This window comes from Macrobrachium rosenbergii, chromosome 54 (assembly GCF_040412425.1).
Source record: "Macrobrachium rosenbergii isolate ZJJX-2024 chromosome 54, ASM4041242v1, whole genome shotgun sequence".
Taxonomy (NCBI): domain Eukaryota; kingdom Metazoa; phylum Arthropoda; class Malacostraca; order Decapoda; family Palaemonidae; genus Macrobrachium; species Macrobrachium rosenbergii.
The window spans coordinates 31,904,754-31,920,452 of record NC_089794.1 but is presented as its reverse complement, the minus strand read 5'-3'; the positions used below and the strand labels follow the sequence as shown (position 1 = coordinate 31,920,452).

The 15,699-nt window shown below is 35.5% G+C and overlaps 1 protein-coding gene across 10 annotated transcripts in view; it reads left to right on the top strand.

Moving 5' to 3' along the window:
• Positions 1–15,426, top strand: part of Calx (sodium/calcium exchanger 3) — a 429,752-nt gene extending 414,326 nt beyond the window's left edge. For 3 of the 10 annotated variants that reach the window (XM_067097794.1, XM_067097792.1, XM_067097788.1), the window contains 4 exons: positions 2,501–2,626; positions 7,442–7,600; positions 11,895–12,066; positions 12,211–12,801. In XM_067097794.1, the coding sequence (XP_066953895.1) occupies positions 2,501–2,626; positions 7,442–7,600; positions 11,895–12,066; positions 12,211–12,418 (665 nt within the window). In that variant the 3' untranslated portion in view covers positions 12,419–12,801. Of the gene's footprint in view, positions 1–2,500; positions 2,627–5,949; positions 6,109–7,441; positions 7,601–8,982; positions 9,142–9,995; positions 10,310–11,007; positions 11,167–11,894; positions 12,067–12,210 lie in introns of those variants that run through there. The other 7 variants (XM_067097795.1, XM_067097793.1, XM_067097798.1 and 4 more) reach the window with 5 other exon arrangements.
• The last annotated feature ends 273 nt before the right edge of the window (positions 15,427–15,699 follow it).

Sequence of the window (15,699 nt, the reverse complement as noted above, 5' to 3'; positions counted from 1 at the left end):
AGATTCAGCCTAAACTCTAAAGTGTCCCAAGATCTACAAAATAAACGAAATGTTGTTAATGAGAGAGGTTAGGGTACCAGTCAATATTAGAGCAGTTGTCAAAAACATAAAAAAAAAATTTCGCTAGGAGTGTTAGTATTTGACAATTCTCACAAGTTAACTCTGATAAAGTTGTAGATCAGCTCACGTTGAACAGGCTCAGATTTTTCTCTTCAGAGTCTACAGTAACCATGCAAAAACAACTAAGGGGATACCCATCCAGCTTCTTTAAAATGTACTACAATCTAAAAATTGCATGCTGTAGTAGTGTCTTGTACCTCATTCACCAAACCCTGTTATCAAAGCTAGTAGTGGAGCGTGCCTCAGTTTTCAAAACAAATAATTCAATAAAAGCATCAGAAGAGAAATCTCCAGTGAGTGACCTGTGCGTAGTAAGTCATTTCAATTAATTCAAACTAATGCTCTAACAGTGCCATTCCTTCCCTTGCTTGCATCACCATACGGTGTCTGCGCTCAATGGTAGGTGAAATACAACCGTTAGTGATGTTCCAGCTACTGTCTATAGTGATCGAATTATCATTTGTTTCATTGTCAATGTCGCATTTATATTTTTTTTTTGTCTCCATCACCCTAGGGATTCATGTGGCTCGTGTGTAGGCTGCTTACAAACACCCCACATCAACACTTGCGCATAAGGTTCACCTGCTTTGGTTTAGACAGTGACTTTAGTCTGTGATTCACAGCAGTGAAGGGAATCATTCATCATCATCAGTCTGAGCTTCCACCACACAATAACATACCGCCCTGAAATATCCATCTCGATTTCCAGATCACCACATAAATAATTTCAAATCGTGTACAGCAGCTTTTTATCAATTTTCTTATTAACCTGTATTTTTTTTTATTTTCGTTACCGTGATAAAGATGCAGCCACTAAGTAGCACCTCACGCTGACAGTGGTTGTTGAAAGGTAGACGTCTGCATGGTAGTAAACCAAGCTTACGTGATTTTATTTTTTTCTTTTTCCCCCGCCCACGCAAACCACACTTTCACTGAACGATGGTAGGTATACGGTACACAGTGACGTTTTAAGGCCTCTCAAGTAGGACTTGCACCCTACGCCTTCGAATTCTACCACGAAAATATTTTACCCTTTTGATTTCTTCTAGTTGCTATTATTTATTCAGCTAACTCAAGTACTTTTGCGGATCCTTCAAAATGACAGGAGAAAGTCTTCTACTTTGCGCAATCTGCTGCTGCTCCTCCTCTGATTCACAAAACGCTAAGTTACACGAAAACGCTTTGGAATATCTTAGAGGAAGCTGGTTAACCAACTTCAGAATGAGATATTCTGACAATGAAATCACAACAGTAATAATTTATTCATATAAAATCAGAAACCGAAGCAACACCTTTGTCTAACCGTTACTTAACAAGGCTGGTCAGACACCTACATTGTGAATAAGTCCATAACTCGCCTGGAAGAATTTTTGGAATATTACATAACTCAACATTTTGTGAATCTAGGAATCTCATTGTATACTGCCAAATGTAACTGGTCTATCTGGTAGTTATCATTCTTTCTAAACCAGTAGCTACTAGTAACAACAAAGGTTGCTCTTTCAATAAGTAATAATTTGCAGTCAGCGTTCAATTCTCTAAGTACCTGCTAGTAGTTACAGTGGTAGGAAATAATGTAAATACAATGCAAAAATATTTCATCATATGTTTTATCTCTGGCATGGCAGCAGACATGATGCCAAATATCTAAGTAAAGTAATTCTTTTGGAATTTTTCACTATCATCTACATACTCTGCATGTAAATGTTTCTTCGGTGGGCGCTGTAGCACATTTGGCAATGCTTGAGTAGAATGGTGTTATTTCACTGTTTTTTTTTTTTTCAATGTGAAAACAATTTCTACATTATCTTTTAAAATGAAAGTGTATTCTTAACATAAACTTCTTTTGAATGGATACCATTAAATTTGTTGCAAGTCAAAGTACTCATTCACCTTCTGTATTTACAAAACTGTAGAAATAATCATTTGTGTCTCGTTTTACTCTTGAGTATCCGATCCAAAGTAACCCTTCAGTGTTCTAAGAGTTGGCAATTTGAGAACTACTGCTTATGACCTGTACCAATTACTGTACTTGCTTTTGTCTCCAAACCTGTGTAGCATCCACTCTATATCCCTGAATGCCAATTTACTGTGTATATCTTAACAATCCCTTATCAGACTGTTATTTCATTCTATTACCAATGAATGCCACTATTCAAATGCACATAAAACTTGTCTCTAAATGATCTCAACTGCAACAATGTTAAATCCGAAGGTCACGTGTGCCCACTTCTCAAGTCTTTGAAATGGTCGCGTTAATGTACAATTCCCCCTTTTTGCAGTTCTGAGAAAAGCCGGGCTCTCACTTTGAGAGGGCCCCTTCAGAAAAGCCACCTCCACATAGTTCTTTTAGCATCTAACGAATGTCCTCCCTCGGCAGGCGATGAAGGAGAAGAGGGCGAGGAAGGCGAGGAAGGTGAGGAGAAGCTGCCATCTTGCATGGACTACGTCATGCACTTCGTCACTGTCATATGGAAGGTTCTGTTTGCCTTCATTCCTCCAACAGGTGAGCTTGGAAAGAAAAAGGGTCTCTTTCTCTCTGTTTCTAAAGTACTGGTTTATTTTTGTCTCTTCGATACGAGATTAGTTTTTATGTATTTCTGTATCTTCAATATCAGAATGTTTTTACTAAGTAAAATGGGCAGACATTCACACGAAGCAAGCCTGAATGGCCATAAATTGCAAAAAAGCTTCCACAGAATGGAATGTCATTTGTAAAAGTAAAGGAAAAGGCGACAAGAAATTAAATAAATAACGGTACATGACTTAACAAAAGAATGCCTTTGTATATATTAGGTATAAACACCCACGCAAGTCTAAAACAATAGAGGTTACGTTGCATGGCACTGTAAGTACTACAAGCTTACAAGGATAGTATTGCACTGCGGATAAATTCCCACTTAGAAAAATAATCTAATTCGTTATGAAACTTAGCACTGTACAAAGCCAACCGTATTTCTAAAACATGACAAAACGTCTGTCTTCTTATATGAAATGCAAAGAAGTACTGAAGTATCAAGACAAGAATGATCTTGATAATTGTTACCTTGACAAAGATTGCATACTTTATTAGAAGTCCCCATTTCCGAAGCAGTTCAGTAACACACATCTTCAAAAGTCAATTCTGGTCGCCTTCTTTTTGACTGATAATAATCGTTTTTACCTGTAATTTTGATAAAATACAGAACAGATAGGGATCTCTAATAGTACCTTGCCATAAATCACTTGCGAAGTGAAGTATTTTCATTAAAAAAATCCCCTCACCTGAAATACTTGTAAGATAGGCACCTGCATTTTCCCCAAGTCTCAAGGGACATAAGAGCTTTTGTAACAATAGGGTCGCCCAGATAATAATTCAGTGAAAGAAAAGCAAGCAGAATGTTGGCATTCCCATATTATCAAAATGCTTAAAAATTAATTGCTTTTGAGAATAGTAACAACAAAAGTTCTCACGCCAGTGGATATGCCAAAAATCAAATAATTACATTACACTCTGCCAATCTCTGAAAGGGTAAACACTCACCCACATATGTTGGGTCAGGTGATATTTACAAAACTCCCCACATTATGTGTTCATTTTAGGTTAAGGCAATGATGTTTTATCTGATTAACCATTTTCTTGTTTTTCGACTCGGTTTTAGGGCCAGCAGATCTCCAGTTCTCTTCAATAACTGGAAATGTTTGTTGTATATTTTAAGTTTGATGTATATTTTAAGTGAATCTTCAAGTATAATGTAAAAAAAATTATTTCCAATTTTTTGTCGACACATTGTTGATGCTTTCTTATATATATTAACCGTCATATTTGGTAAACCTCAACTAAACTGATACAGTTATTGAAGCATTTTATAATATTCTGATTGCAAACATTTATTAATATTTAACTGATGTTTTCCTATTTTTAGCCTCGTACAGACCTTATTATAAGGATTCTATAAGTGGTCTCTTATATCACATGCATGAATAACCAACTCTGTAATGGTTCTGATTATCTTTAATTATTCTGTTTCATGGTATTGAATGTAGATTGGATATGCACTTAAATGATCGCAACTGCCTCTTTATTCTACTCAGCTACTACTGCAATATCTACAAGCAACTACATCTGATATTAATGATATTACAAAATTATCTTGTATGTGTGTGTGTATGGGTATGTGTATATACAAACATACGTGTATATATATATATACATATATATATATATATATATATATATATATATATATATATATATATATACATACATATAAACAACTGTATGCATCTTCTTGTATAAACATCAATCACAAAACGTAATCACAGTTGGTGGCAATGAACACCTTATCAAGATCATTGTAAAGACAAAAAAGTGATTTACCAACAGTGTCATTTTGACTTACCGTCCTTTTTTCTTTGTGAACGTAACCACACATAAATGTATGAAAAAGTAAGCAAGTTTGATCATAATTTTTTATATATATAGTCTGATCATATACATATATACATATATTTTATATTATATATATACCATATATATATATATATATATATATATATATATATATATATATATATATATATATATATATATATATATATATATTATACAGTATATACATACATACATACCCAGATGCATATAAAACACACAAAAGCAACAAAGTGAGAAGAGACATAACTGTAAAAAAGACAGAGTTAACGAAGAGTAGCCTTCCCAAAAATAAAAACGCATGGCTGCTTTTTTTTAGTCCAGTTACGAAGTTTTGATCTTGATGCACAAAACAATCTATAAATTGCAAAAGCTGAACTAACGTCTGCATAGCCGTCAAGCTTTAAGAACTGAAATGAATGTAAATATGTATGTATTAAACATAAATATAACATGCATATTGCATTATGCACAAGCAAATATATATATGTATATATATGCATATATATACATATATATATATATGTGTGTATATATATGTATACAATAAATATATATACATATATGTATATATTATATATATATATATATATATATATATATATATATATATATATATATATATATATATATATATATATATATATATATATATATATATATATATATATAAAACAAGGCAATGTTTTGCATGGGCTTGTCATAAATAAAAGTGCGCACGCCGTAAAACTATGAAAATTCTTTAATAAAATATAAGCATTATGAGTCTGCCATTCTTTGTCATCTCACGTGATTTCAGACAATCTACTGTTCTAGAAGTAGCAATAAAATCTCGCATATATTTCAGTAGTATATTTTAAAAGTAGTATAATTAATTTTTTTTTCCAAACCAACTCCCCAGGTCCAGTCATTCCAACCGGACAAGATCGCCCTTCTCATATCATTCCAGTTCTCATATTATTCTTATTTCTGTTGTTTATCAAAGTTCGTTTCATGACTCCTCAGCTCAAGAATCACTTCTCTGCCCTTTCTTCATTATTTTTTTCTAGGTACCCCTCCATGATCGGTCCTCCGTCATTGCACAGTGATTTTCCACAGCAGTGTCACTGTGATAATCATAATTAATAACACTGTAATCTCAATGCACTCCTCATAATCTTCCCATCACTCGCCGCCTCGAGGGAGGTGCCCTCTGACCTAAATCTTCCTCTAATTCAAAATCTCTAGATGTTAAAATCCACCGTAACCAAATATTTATCCTAGCATTGCAGAAGAAATAATATCTTCCAGAATTCTTTGATAAAGATGAATACATAAAAAGCATAACTAGCAATTAGAAACTGGTCAAAAATAAATAATAATATTATTTCCAATTTGCTGGCGTAGACTAGAGCCTTAGTGTGTGTTTTTACCAACAGATTTCGCCAATGGTTGGCCCACATTTTTCACCTCCATATTTGGCATTGGTCTACTCACTGCCTTCATTGGTGATTTAGCTTCTCATTTTGGCTGTAGTATTGGCTTAAAGGATGCCATTACTGCTATCGCCTTTGTTGCCCTGGGCACAAGTGTACCAGGTAACACAGGGCACGAACAAATACACTTATATCTATACAATGAGCGTCAAGACGAACTGCTTTGATTCCTTCCGTAAATGGTTTCTAGCTCGTTGCAAGTTGACTGGGCACACACACCACTTTGTAAGGAACAATTTCATTTGTCAGTGATACAAGCCAAGTACAAGGGCACAGGTACCACTTTGCTGGGACCAATTTCATTTTCCAGTGATACAAGCCAAGTACGAGGAGACAGGTACCATTTTGCCGGGACCAATTTCATTTTCCAGTGATACAAGTCAAGTACATGGACACAGGTACCACTTTGCCGGGACCAATTTCATTTTCCAGTGATACAAGCCTTAATGGCAAACTATTTCACTATTTCACTGTCAATGATACAAGCCAAGTTCTGTTTCAGTGCCCCAGGCAATTACGCTTTCATTACGTACCTCATTCCGAGACACAAGCAAAGTGTGCTTTGATGCAGTTTCATTCCAAACAAACTGGACTTCCAACCAGAGTTAAACTTGAAGGCTTCATTTTCAGTGGTGCAAGTCGAGTCAAGTTGCAACAAGCTTGTTATCAAAGCAAAAATGGGCTTCATATGACAATGCCTATATTTCTTTATAGATTTATTTTTGGTTTTCGTTTTTGGTAGTGGTAGATCCTAGAAGTAGATTATAGTCAATAATCCAGTCACTGTCACTGTTTGTCCTTGTTCTTCTGTCGAAGGAAGACTAAAAGTGAGTCTTTAAACTTTGACGTAATACACGTATGAGACCTGTGTGTAACTTCAACTCATAAAAGATGTATACATACTAAATGCTTATTTGCTTATAAGTAAGTATTTACTTATTTTCAGTAAACATGTATGAATACATTCGTGTCAAGCTGCGTGTCCATGTTGGTATGTGTATTTATATACTTAAGTATGTATGCACATATGTACATAGAATATACATGCATACATGGCTGAGTACATACATACATACATGCAGAAGCATGTGCACAATCATAAATATGTATATAATAACAAAAATCAAGCTTACGGTACAAAACTGCATAAGAATCTCAATAAATTACGTCTTAATGCCCGTTCCAGTAGGTAGCCCTTTTGCTGATGTCTTCGTCATTAACAGATCTTGCAGAAAGGAATGATGGCATTTAAAAAAAAGGCACCAATGACACGGTGTTGTAAAAAATGTACAAAGGTTTTTCATATCAAATCTGTATTTGCTTTATCCAATAACAGAACTTTACCCCACCCTAAACCACCCCATGCAATCAATGAATGATTATTAATGTATTTTTGCTTTCATTTCTTTTTCTATGTTTTTTTTTACAACTGCAGATATAATGAAAGGTTACCCATCGTTCATAATTTCTATAATTGGCATTGGTATTCTCACTGCCTTCATTGGTGATTTAGCATCTCATTTTGGCTGTAGCATTGGCCTTAAGGACACAGTAACGGCCATTGCCTTTGTGGCTCTGGGTACTAGTGTTCCAGGTATGTCGCTTCACCATTTGTGCCCAAATATATCTTTTGACCATCATGAACACATACCCCACTCCCTCGAAAACTTAACAGAATTTTGACATCCCTAATCTCACACGCCCAGTTACTCCTCTCAACTTAGGAATCTTGGCAAACTTTTGTACCACTCCAGGTTTACATGTATATCTAAATACTGAATTAACTCTTAAAAATTACTTTGAGAAAGTGGTTGCCAATGTGTGCTGTTTTCCCAACAATTCCTACGATAATTACTATCACATCTGGTAGTGAATAACCTCTGGCGACATAATGACTCTCTGCTTGTTTACAAACAACTCCACCTGTACAATAATTGTTCTCTTTCTGTGTCACAATGAGACCTACCCCTTCTTGCACGTTGCAACAAAGAGTTTGTAACAGATGGTTAGCATTGCTGTTCAGAGTGTGCTTGGTGTGCCAGTATGCTCGTTGTGCTTTCGATGTTGAGTTGTTCTATTTGGGTCTTTCATTTAATGCATCAGGGACCATTTGGAAATGCCTGGGTCTGCAGATAATGTCCCTTCTAAAAAATGTCTGTTGTGGTTCATGCGTAAGTCTCACTTGCTTATGCTACTTAAAAAACAAAATTACTTTTTTATAATTTTCCCCAAGTTTCATATTACAGGTTATATAACGAAAAATCATACCTATTTGCCCATAATGTTGTGTTTTCCTTTTAACACATATTTTCCTTCATCTCAACTACAGCTCTGTCACAAAATACTCACATAGCTGTCATTTTTCCCCCTACGCAATTAGGGTTTTCAGTGTTGCATCTGACACTGAAAAAACAACCTGGGATTTTGATTAAAATTTATGAATGATAATATCTCAGCTACATGAGAGTAAGCTATAACTGGCATTGCAATGAATATTTGCTGTTGATGTATCGTTGTATTGTGCAGTAACTGAACAGAACAGTAAACACTAACTCCAATGGTGCAGTGATTCTTGAATGAATGAAGATTAAAACTAAGAAAGGTTACCTGGAACAAATTTTTAACAGAAATGACAATGACATTTCATTTTACAGACAGAAAAAATGGAAGCTGGAGGCAATTCTTCTGATTCAAATTAGTATTATGTTAATCTCTGCAGAAGGTGAAAACGAGTGCTTCTTTTCTGTAAATTACTTTTGAATGCCATATCAGGTAAATCTTGTACCAAAGGGTAATATGAGATGATAAGAGGAGAGAGCGAATCGAATGCTGTGCTTTGAAATGCAGTTGACAAAATCCTCTCGAGCCACACAAAGTCTAACCTGCTACATGGCAACTGTATGGAAAATACAAGACGTGGCTGAAACTTACAAATGATCGTGATTAGTGTTAACCTTCTTGGCTCTCTTGACGCAGATTTGTTGCTGGGCTACCCAACTTTCATTTCAAGTATTCTTGGCATTGGTTTAGTAACGGCACTCATAGGTGATATGGCGTCACATGTGGGTTGCACTATAGGCTTGAAGGACACTATAACAGCAATTGGTTTTGTGGCTTTGGGGACCAGTGTTCCAGGTAAATGGCTAATGATCCAGGTCAGCTTTTGGAACTTAACGACATTATGTCCAAAAGCTTGTACCGATGATGCATAAAAGGATATAGGTAGTTTTAACATTCATTCTCATAGTGATAACAAGAAAAGTTTTCATCTAATGTCCTATAGACAATTTACAGAGTGATGGTGAAGGTAACAGAGAAAGGCACATGCTATAGTAACATCAGTATGACTCTAGCATTAAGATTGCATAGAAATTAGAGCTTGCTACATATGGCTGGTAATAATCACTGGATATTATCAATTAACATGGAAAAAATCTCCTGTAACTGATGAGATAATAAACGCTTAAATAATATTAGAATATCTACTACTTCAATATTACCTAACTAAATGCAACTGACAGAACAACATCAAGTCTCCTCTTATCAATTACCTGTACTTTCAACAATACACGTCTTTTCTTACTTTGACTCTTCTTTCTTCAAATGTATATTGACTTACTGCAATGCATCATGATAACCCATCCTATGGTTTTAGTTTTTAACACAGGATACCTCTGCATGATTAATATAATTAGCACCTTTTTCAGGTTTATAAGTGTACTAATAAACAGTGAATTGCTTATAGTTCAGTGTATTGTCACTCCTGCTGACAATAATTACACTGCATGTGACAACAGTGTTTTTTACTTTGTTTTTGTTTTCAGCATATGCATGACATTATAAAATTACCAGACACAATGATGTGCAGCTTTCCCCTGGCTCATCTTTATTGTACCCATTGCCTAGAATATGTTTTATGCCATCTCTCCTAACTACCACACCTCCCTTTCCAAATCCATTATAACCCATGGACTATCCTAATTTTGCAGCCATGCTTGGTGGGTATGTGTGCTTCATTGTCTCTATTGTATGGATAGGAATCCTAACTGCCTTGTTAGGAGACGTAGCCAGTCATTTGGGATGCACCATTAACCTTAAAGATTCTGTCACAGCCACAACTCTTGTTGCTCTGGGAACTTCAATGCCAGGTAAACTGCCAAAGCAAATGTAATTTTGGTAAGAGCGGCAAGTATCCAAGACAACACCATAGTTTTACATAGAAATCGAGACATATTCCTTTAGCTTATAAGCCAAGGGTATTTTACAAAGCCTTTCTCTTGATGATCCCTCTATAGGATAAACTGACAACCTTGATCAATGGAATATTTCTTTACAGAATACTCACTGTAAGAGTAACACAACCTTTCAGTAGCCAAGTATACTATAATCTGTTTTTACTGTACATAGTATGTAATGCCCACATTCTACACCATTCAACCTGTACCTTCACCACTAAATTACAGAGTATTTAGGAATTTGATGACTACTTCAGCTGCAAATGTACAAGGTAGTCCATAATGCAGAAGACCACATAGAACATGGAAGTCGACCAACAAAATGTTGTTTATACCTAATAACTATTCTTCACTCTAATATCGTAATACTCTACCTGTAATTGAGCCTATTCTTCTAACTTTATAGCATACCCTGTCCTTCCTCTCTAACTACCTACTGACCCAAGTAGACGTATACACAGGTGGTGCTTGCTGTCCAGACGCTGAAGCTACTTATCAGTTTTGCTCACCCAAATTTCCATGGGGTAAACATGACTGAATAATGTACAGAGCCTGGTTGTAGCAGTACTGACCAGGGCTGATGCTTTACTTAGTGAGGTCACTACACTGGACAAGATGTTGTAACTAAAAGACAAAGAACGCCCCCAAAAAGTCATGTGTACCCTCCTGACTGCTTTCCTATTCAATGCCGAGTTGAAGAAGGCCAATAACTTTGCAGGCTACAGCTAACCTTGAACTAATATCGTCACCCCCAACCCCAATACAGACCGGCAAGGTGGATGGTCGTGTTTTGTAATCTCAATAGCATCGATTGGGTTTTTGACGGCATTAATCGGTGATGTGGCCAGTCATTTTGGCTGCACCATTAGCCTTAAGGACTCCGTGACAGCGATATCAATTGTGGCGCTGGGAACCAGTGTGCCAGGTAATAATCAAGGCAGAAACCATCTTTTATATCTATTAACTCCAGCTATTATCATAATCTGCATATCTATAAAAGCTACAACCACTGGTTTAAAAAGGAAAGAAGAATCACCTTCTAGAAACAGTTACGCTAACACTGGATGATGCTTATTTAAGATAAAAAAAAAAATCTATATTCATTGCTATCAAAACTCAGCCCGAGTCTCCAAAAAAGGCTCTGTTATTTTTAAGCTTTTAATTATTGTTACTCTCTCTTTATGCATCACTTGAAAAATAAAAAAAGCCTTCTACCTTTGCTGTTCTGGTCAAGCTGTTACCATAAAAACATTGCTTGCTCTCAGGCTAATAGCATGGCACTGTTGTCCAGCAGATTTCATGAGCTTTAACTGCTTTCATTATCATAAAAGCTTTCAAGAATCATATTGAAAACTGGTTCTTCTAGTCAAAGTGAGTAATTTTGTAGTTTCCAATAGTATTTTGTTCTTGTACCACTTATGTATCTATAAAAATTGTCAAAGTAACCTCAACTCCAGCTCCTACCTCTTAAAGTATTTGTGACAAATCAGTTTAATCATTTGTGTCAAAATCTATACATTTATTCAAACATTGCTCTAAAAATTCAGGGTACTTTGTAATTGTACAGTACATAAAAAAAGCTTTGCAAGTGAAAAAATCTCCCTTTATTCATGTCCTTGCACTCTCATAACCCTCCTTACAATCTCCTGCCAGATACATTTGCCTCCAAGGTAGCTGCTCAGCAAGATCCCTATGCTGATGCCTCTGTTGGTAACGTCACTGGATCCAATGCTGTCAACGTCTTCCTGGGTATTGGTATTGCGTGGACCATGGCTGCAGTTTATCATAATGTACAGGGCAATGACTTCATTGTATTGCCTGGCAAGTAAGTGTCTTCTTCAGCAGTTTCTAGTTACTTGAACCAAAAAGAATCTGACCTACAAATCCATAAGTTCAAAAAAATACTGTTTAGCTTTTAATGTAACTGACAATTCTTGTGAACTATATACGAAAACTTTCTCTTCCACAGCTTGGCCTTCTCTGTCACATTATTCTGTGTTGAAGCCCTTGTAGCTATCATCCTGATGATGGCTAGGCGGCATCCCAGCATTGGAGGTGAACTGGGTGGTCCTCATGTTCCAAAAATGCTCACCACTTTCTTCTTAGTATTCCTGTGGGTCTTCTATGTGCTGATGTCAACTCTTGAAGCCTACAAGCTTATCCCATCCCTTGCGTAGTTAAATCAGTAGAGGCTTGGAAACATGCCCTGCTATAACAATACGGTTGTGGTCATGGCGATGAACATGGAGACTAAATGGGTCCATGGTAAGCAGGTGCCTTTTAATGCACAGCTTAAGCTTGGGTTCATTTTACTTAAAACCTACTGATCTCCTGGGAAGAGATAATTCAGCAAAAACGTTCTTCAGAAGAGGTCTGGGCATGCCAACAATACATTGTTTTGACTGACATTCTTAAATGTCATCCACAACCACCAATTGTTACCACCACATCCACCACCAAAATCACTTCCAGTCCTGTATAGAGATTTCCATTAATATCACCAAGGATTTGTAATATGGCAGTCACGTCCACGGGACAGGGAGTTTCTTTTCTGCAAAAATGAAGTTTCACAAAATGCCCACATCCTCAGCAAAACGAAGGATGTCTAGAACCATATGGGCGTGACACACGAGCATTCCTAACACTAACAGTGCCATTACCTCTAGTCTCTCATCTTTGCACAAACATTTATTTTGGCATAGCAGTGAATGGCAGTGCTCGTGGCCGAAAAACTGTTGACCATACTTCTTGTCACTGCCTTCTATGGCTATGACAGAGGCCATGAACCAGAATGGAATCCTCTGTGGTCAGGGCTGCATTTGCTCCATGTCGCAAATGTGAAAGAAAAAAATGATTCCTGTATCTGTGGCCTCGAATGGTGATGGCTCTGCATATTATTGCTGAGGTAAGGGCCTCGTCTGTGGCATATGTAGTTCAGATAGAAGCAGAGAACGCTTGAATGAAAGGCCATTTGGAAAACACAAGAGCGAGAGAGGAACACGTGATCTGGTTTTCTCCCCACAGACTTGACCAACGCCAGACATTTCCTTCAAATGAAAACCTATTCTTACATATGAAAGTTACTAAGAAAAAAAAAGGTTTACCCTCATTCCTTGTATGTGTATCTTAAGTTTACTTTGTTTTTCCTTTACACATCGGTTTTATTTTCATTTCTGTGACACTGTTCTGTGCCATCACCAATATCCCCCTTAAAAGTGGTCACATCGATTGGCCACCTAGACTTTACCCCTGCCGATATGGTTTCTTAGGTCAGTTTCTAGTGAAGAATATATGAAGTGAGTACAATGAGGCTAGTCAATGGTTTGCATAATTGATGTAGAATCAAAAGTTGGAATAGCTAAACCATTCAGATGAGTGCCTTCAACGTCGAAATATTTGTAAAGCTATGATTCTTTAGTACTATTCAGTCCGCCTAGGTTCAATTTTATTTATCAATATGCAGTAGACTTCCATATGTCCTGACTAGATTCTCCATTTATTTTATTTATCTGTTTATTCACTTAATCACTTCTTTTGGTCTTGGATGAACTACTTAAGGAGAATGTTGTGTCTGCCACTCTCATCCATCATTACATTTGTTATTCATCATCCTCCATCATCACCCAGTGCGAGGCATGTTTTTTTCCTTCATCAGTCTGTCAACATTAAGAAAAAAGATGAACTTGATGTTCGTTGGGAATGTTAATGTTTTCCGTTCTATAGTCATATTTTATAAATGTTACACTATTGTTAAGCACTGTCATGAAATGATCAAATTTAAGGAAATGGATGTTTATACATTCATGAAAACATACATACATATATACATAAATACATACATACATACATACACAGTATACAAATATGCATACAGGTACTTACATAGGCTACATACAAACATATTTATGTGCATATATATAAATATATTATATATATATGTAATGTATATATATAATGTATAACATATATATATGTAATGTATATATATAATATATATGTACGTATATTATATATATATAACAACCATGATAGTGGGTAAATTCTAGCCATAATTTGAAGGTCATGAGAAATATCTGTAAATAATCAAAAACTTTGCTCTGTAAATAGATAGCTTATCGTATTCTTGGTCAGCTCTTAGTCAGTTTTATACGCGGTAGCTGTACTATTTCAGAATGTTTATATAGTATTCAAGAAACACAATTACCAACCGTAAAGAAAATGACACTTTTTTGCAGAGATACCAAGTTGAATTTGAAAAGAGATGTTGAATCAGTGAGTGGTGTAATCAGAAGGACGAGAGAAATGATCGTTGATAGAGGCTACTTACTTATTATTACCTCTTCCTTATGACAAAGCCATGCTGCTACACTCAGGATATGAATTCAGTACTTTGTATGTGTTTTGTCCAGTTTAATTCCTTGATTTCTCCCATTTCTGAACACCACTCTGGATTGTGGATACAAAATAGAGCAGTTGACTGAAATCTTGGATTCTGTAACCTGCCAAATGGAATACAAGAATAGTGGTTGTGTACATGTATGGTGGCTCTTGACCCGTTACAATGAGACATTCTGTCAAAAGAGATTTCACTTTTGTTTCTTTTTTTTTAATTATTTTGTAAGACGGTATTCCCTCACAGGAATTTTATGGAGAAAAAAAAACAAGACGGAAATCTTTTAGCTAATGTTCATGCTAACAGATCAAGCACCATATTTTCTACAGACTTCATACCTTTTGGAGGCTAACTTGAAGCATGTTGGCTCTTAAGACTGTTACCTCTTTCACTCCTGTCTAAAGCATTGGCATCATTTGACCTTGAACTTTTTTTGATCTTGAACTTTTTTATTTTATCTTTCTCGACTAAAAATTTCATTGATAGAGCAATAATGTGATTTTTATCCATTGTAGGAACATTTTGTACATAATGTTATTGAGATTACAATGTAACACGATGCGGGACGTGTGGGATTCTGTCCATCACCAAACGTGCGAGTACGCTGTGTCTATGTGCTTACTCGCCAAGGGCGTCTTGTGGAATTTGTTACCAACTTCTCCCAAATTTAATGGATTTTCCTACATGGCATATCTCTCTTTCATGAATAAAAAAAAATTACCTTCTTCTTATCAAGACTTCTGACAAAATCTAATGAAAATCATAAGTTAGCAATAAAAGGGTATAACAGAATTGTCTTTCACTTCATCCCAATTACAGAGTAAGTCATATACTGAACCAACTGCTTAAATCCTCCATATATATATATATATATATATATATAATATATATATATATATATATATATATATATATATATATATATATATATATATATATGTATATAAATATATATATATATATATATATATATATATATATATATATATATATATATATAATTTATATATATATATATATATATATATATATATATATATACATATATATATATATATATATATA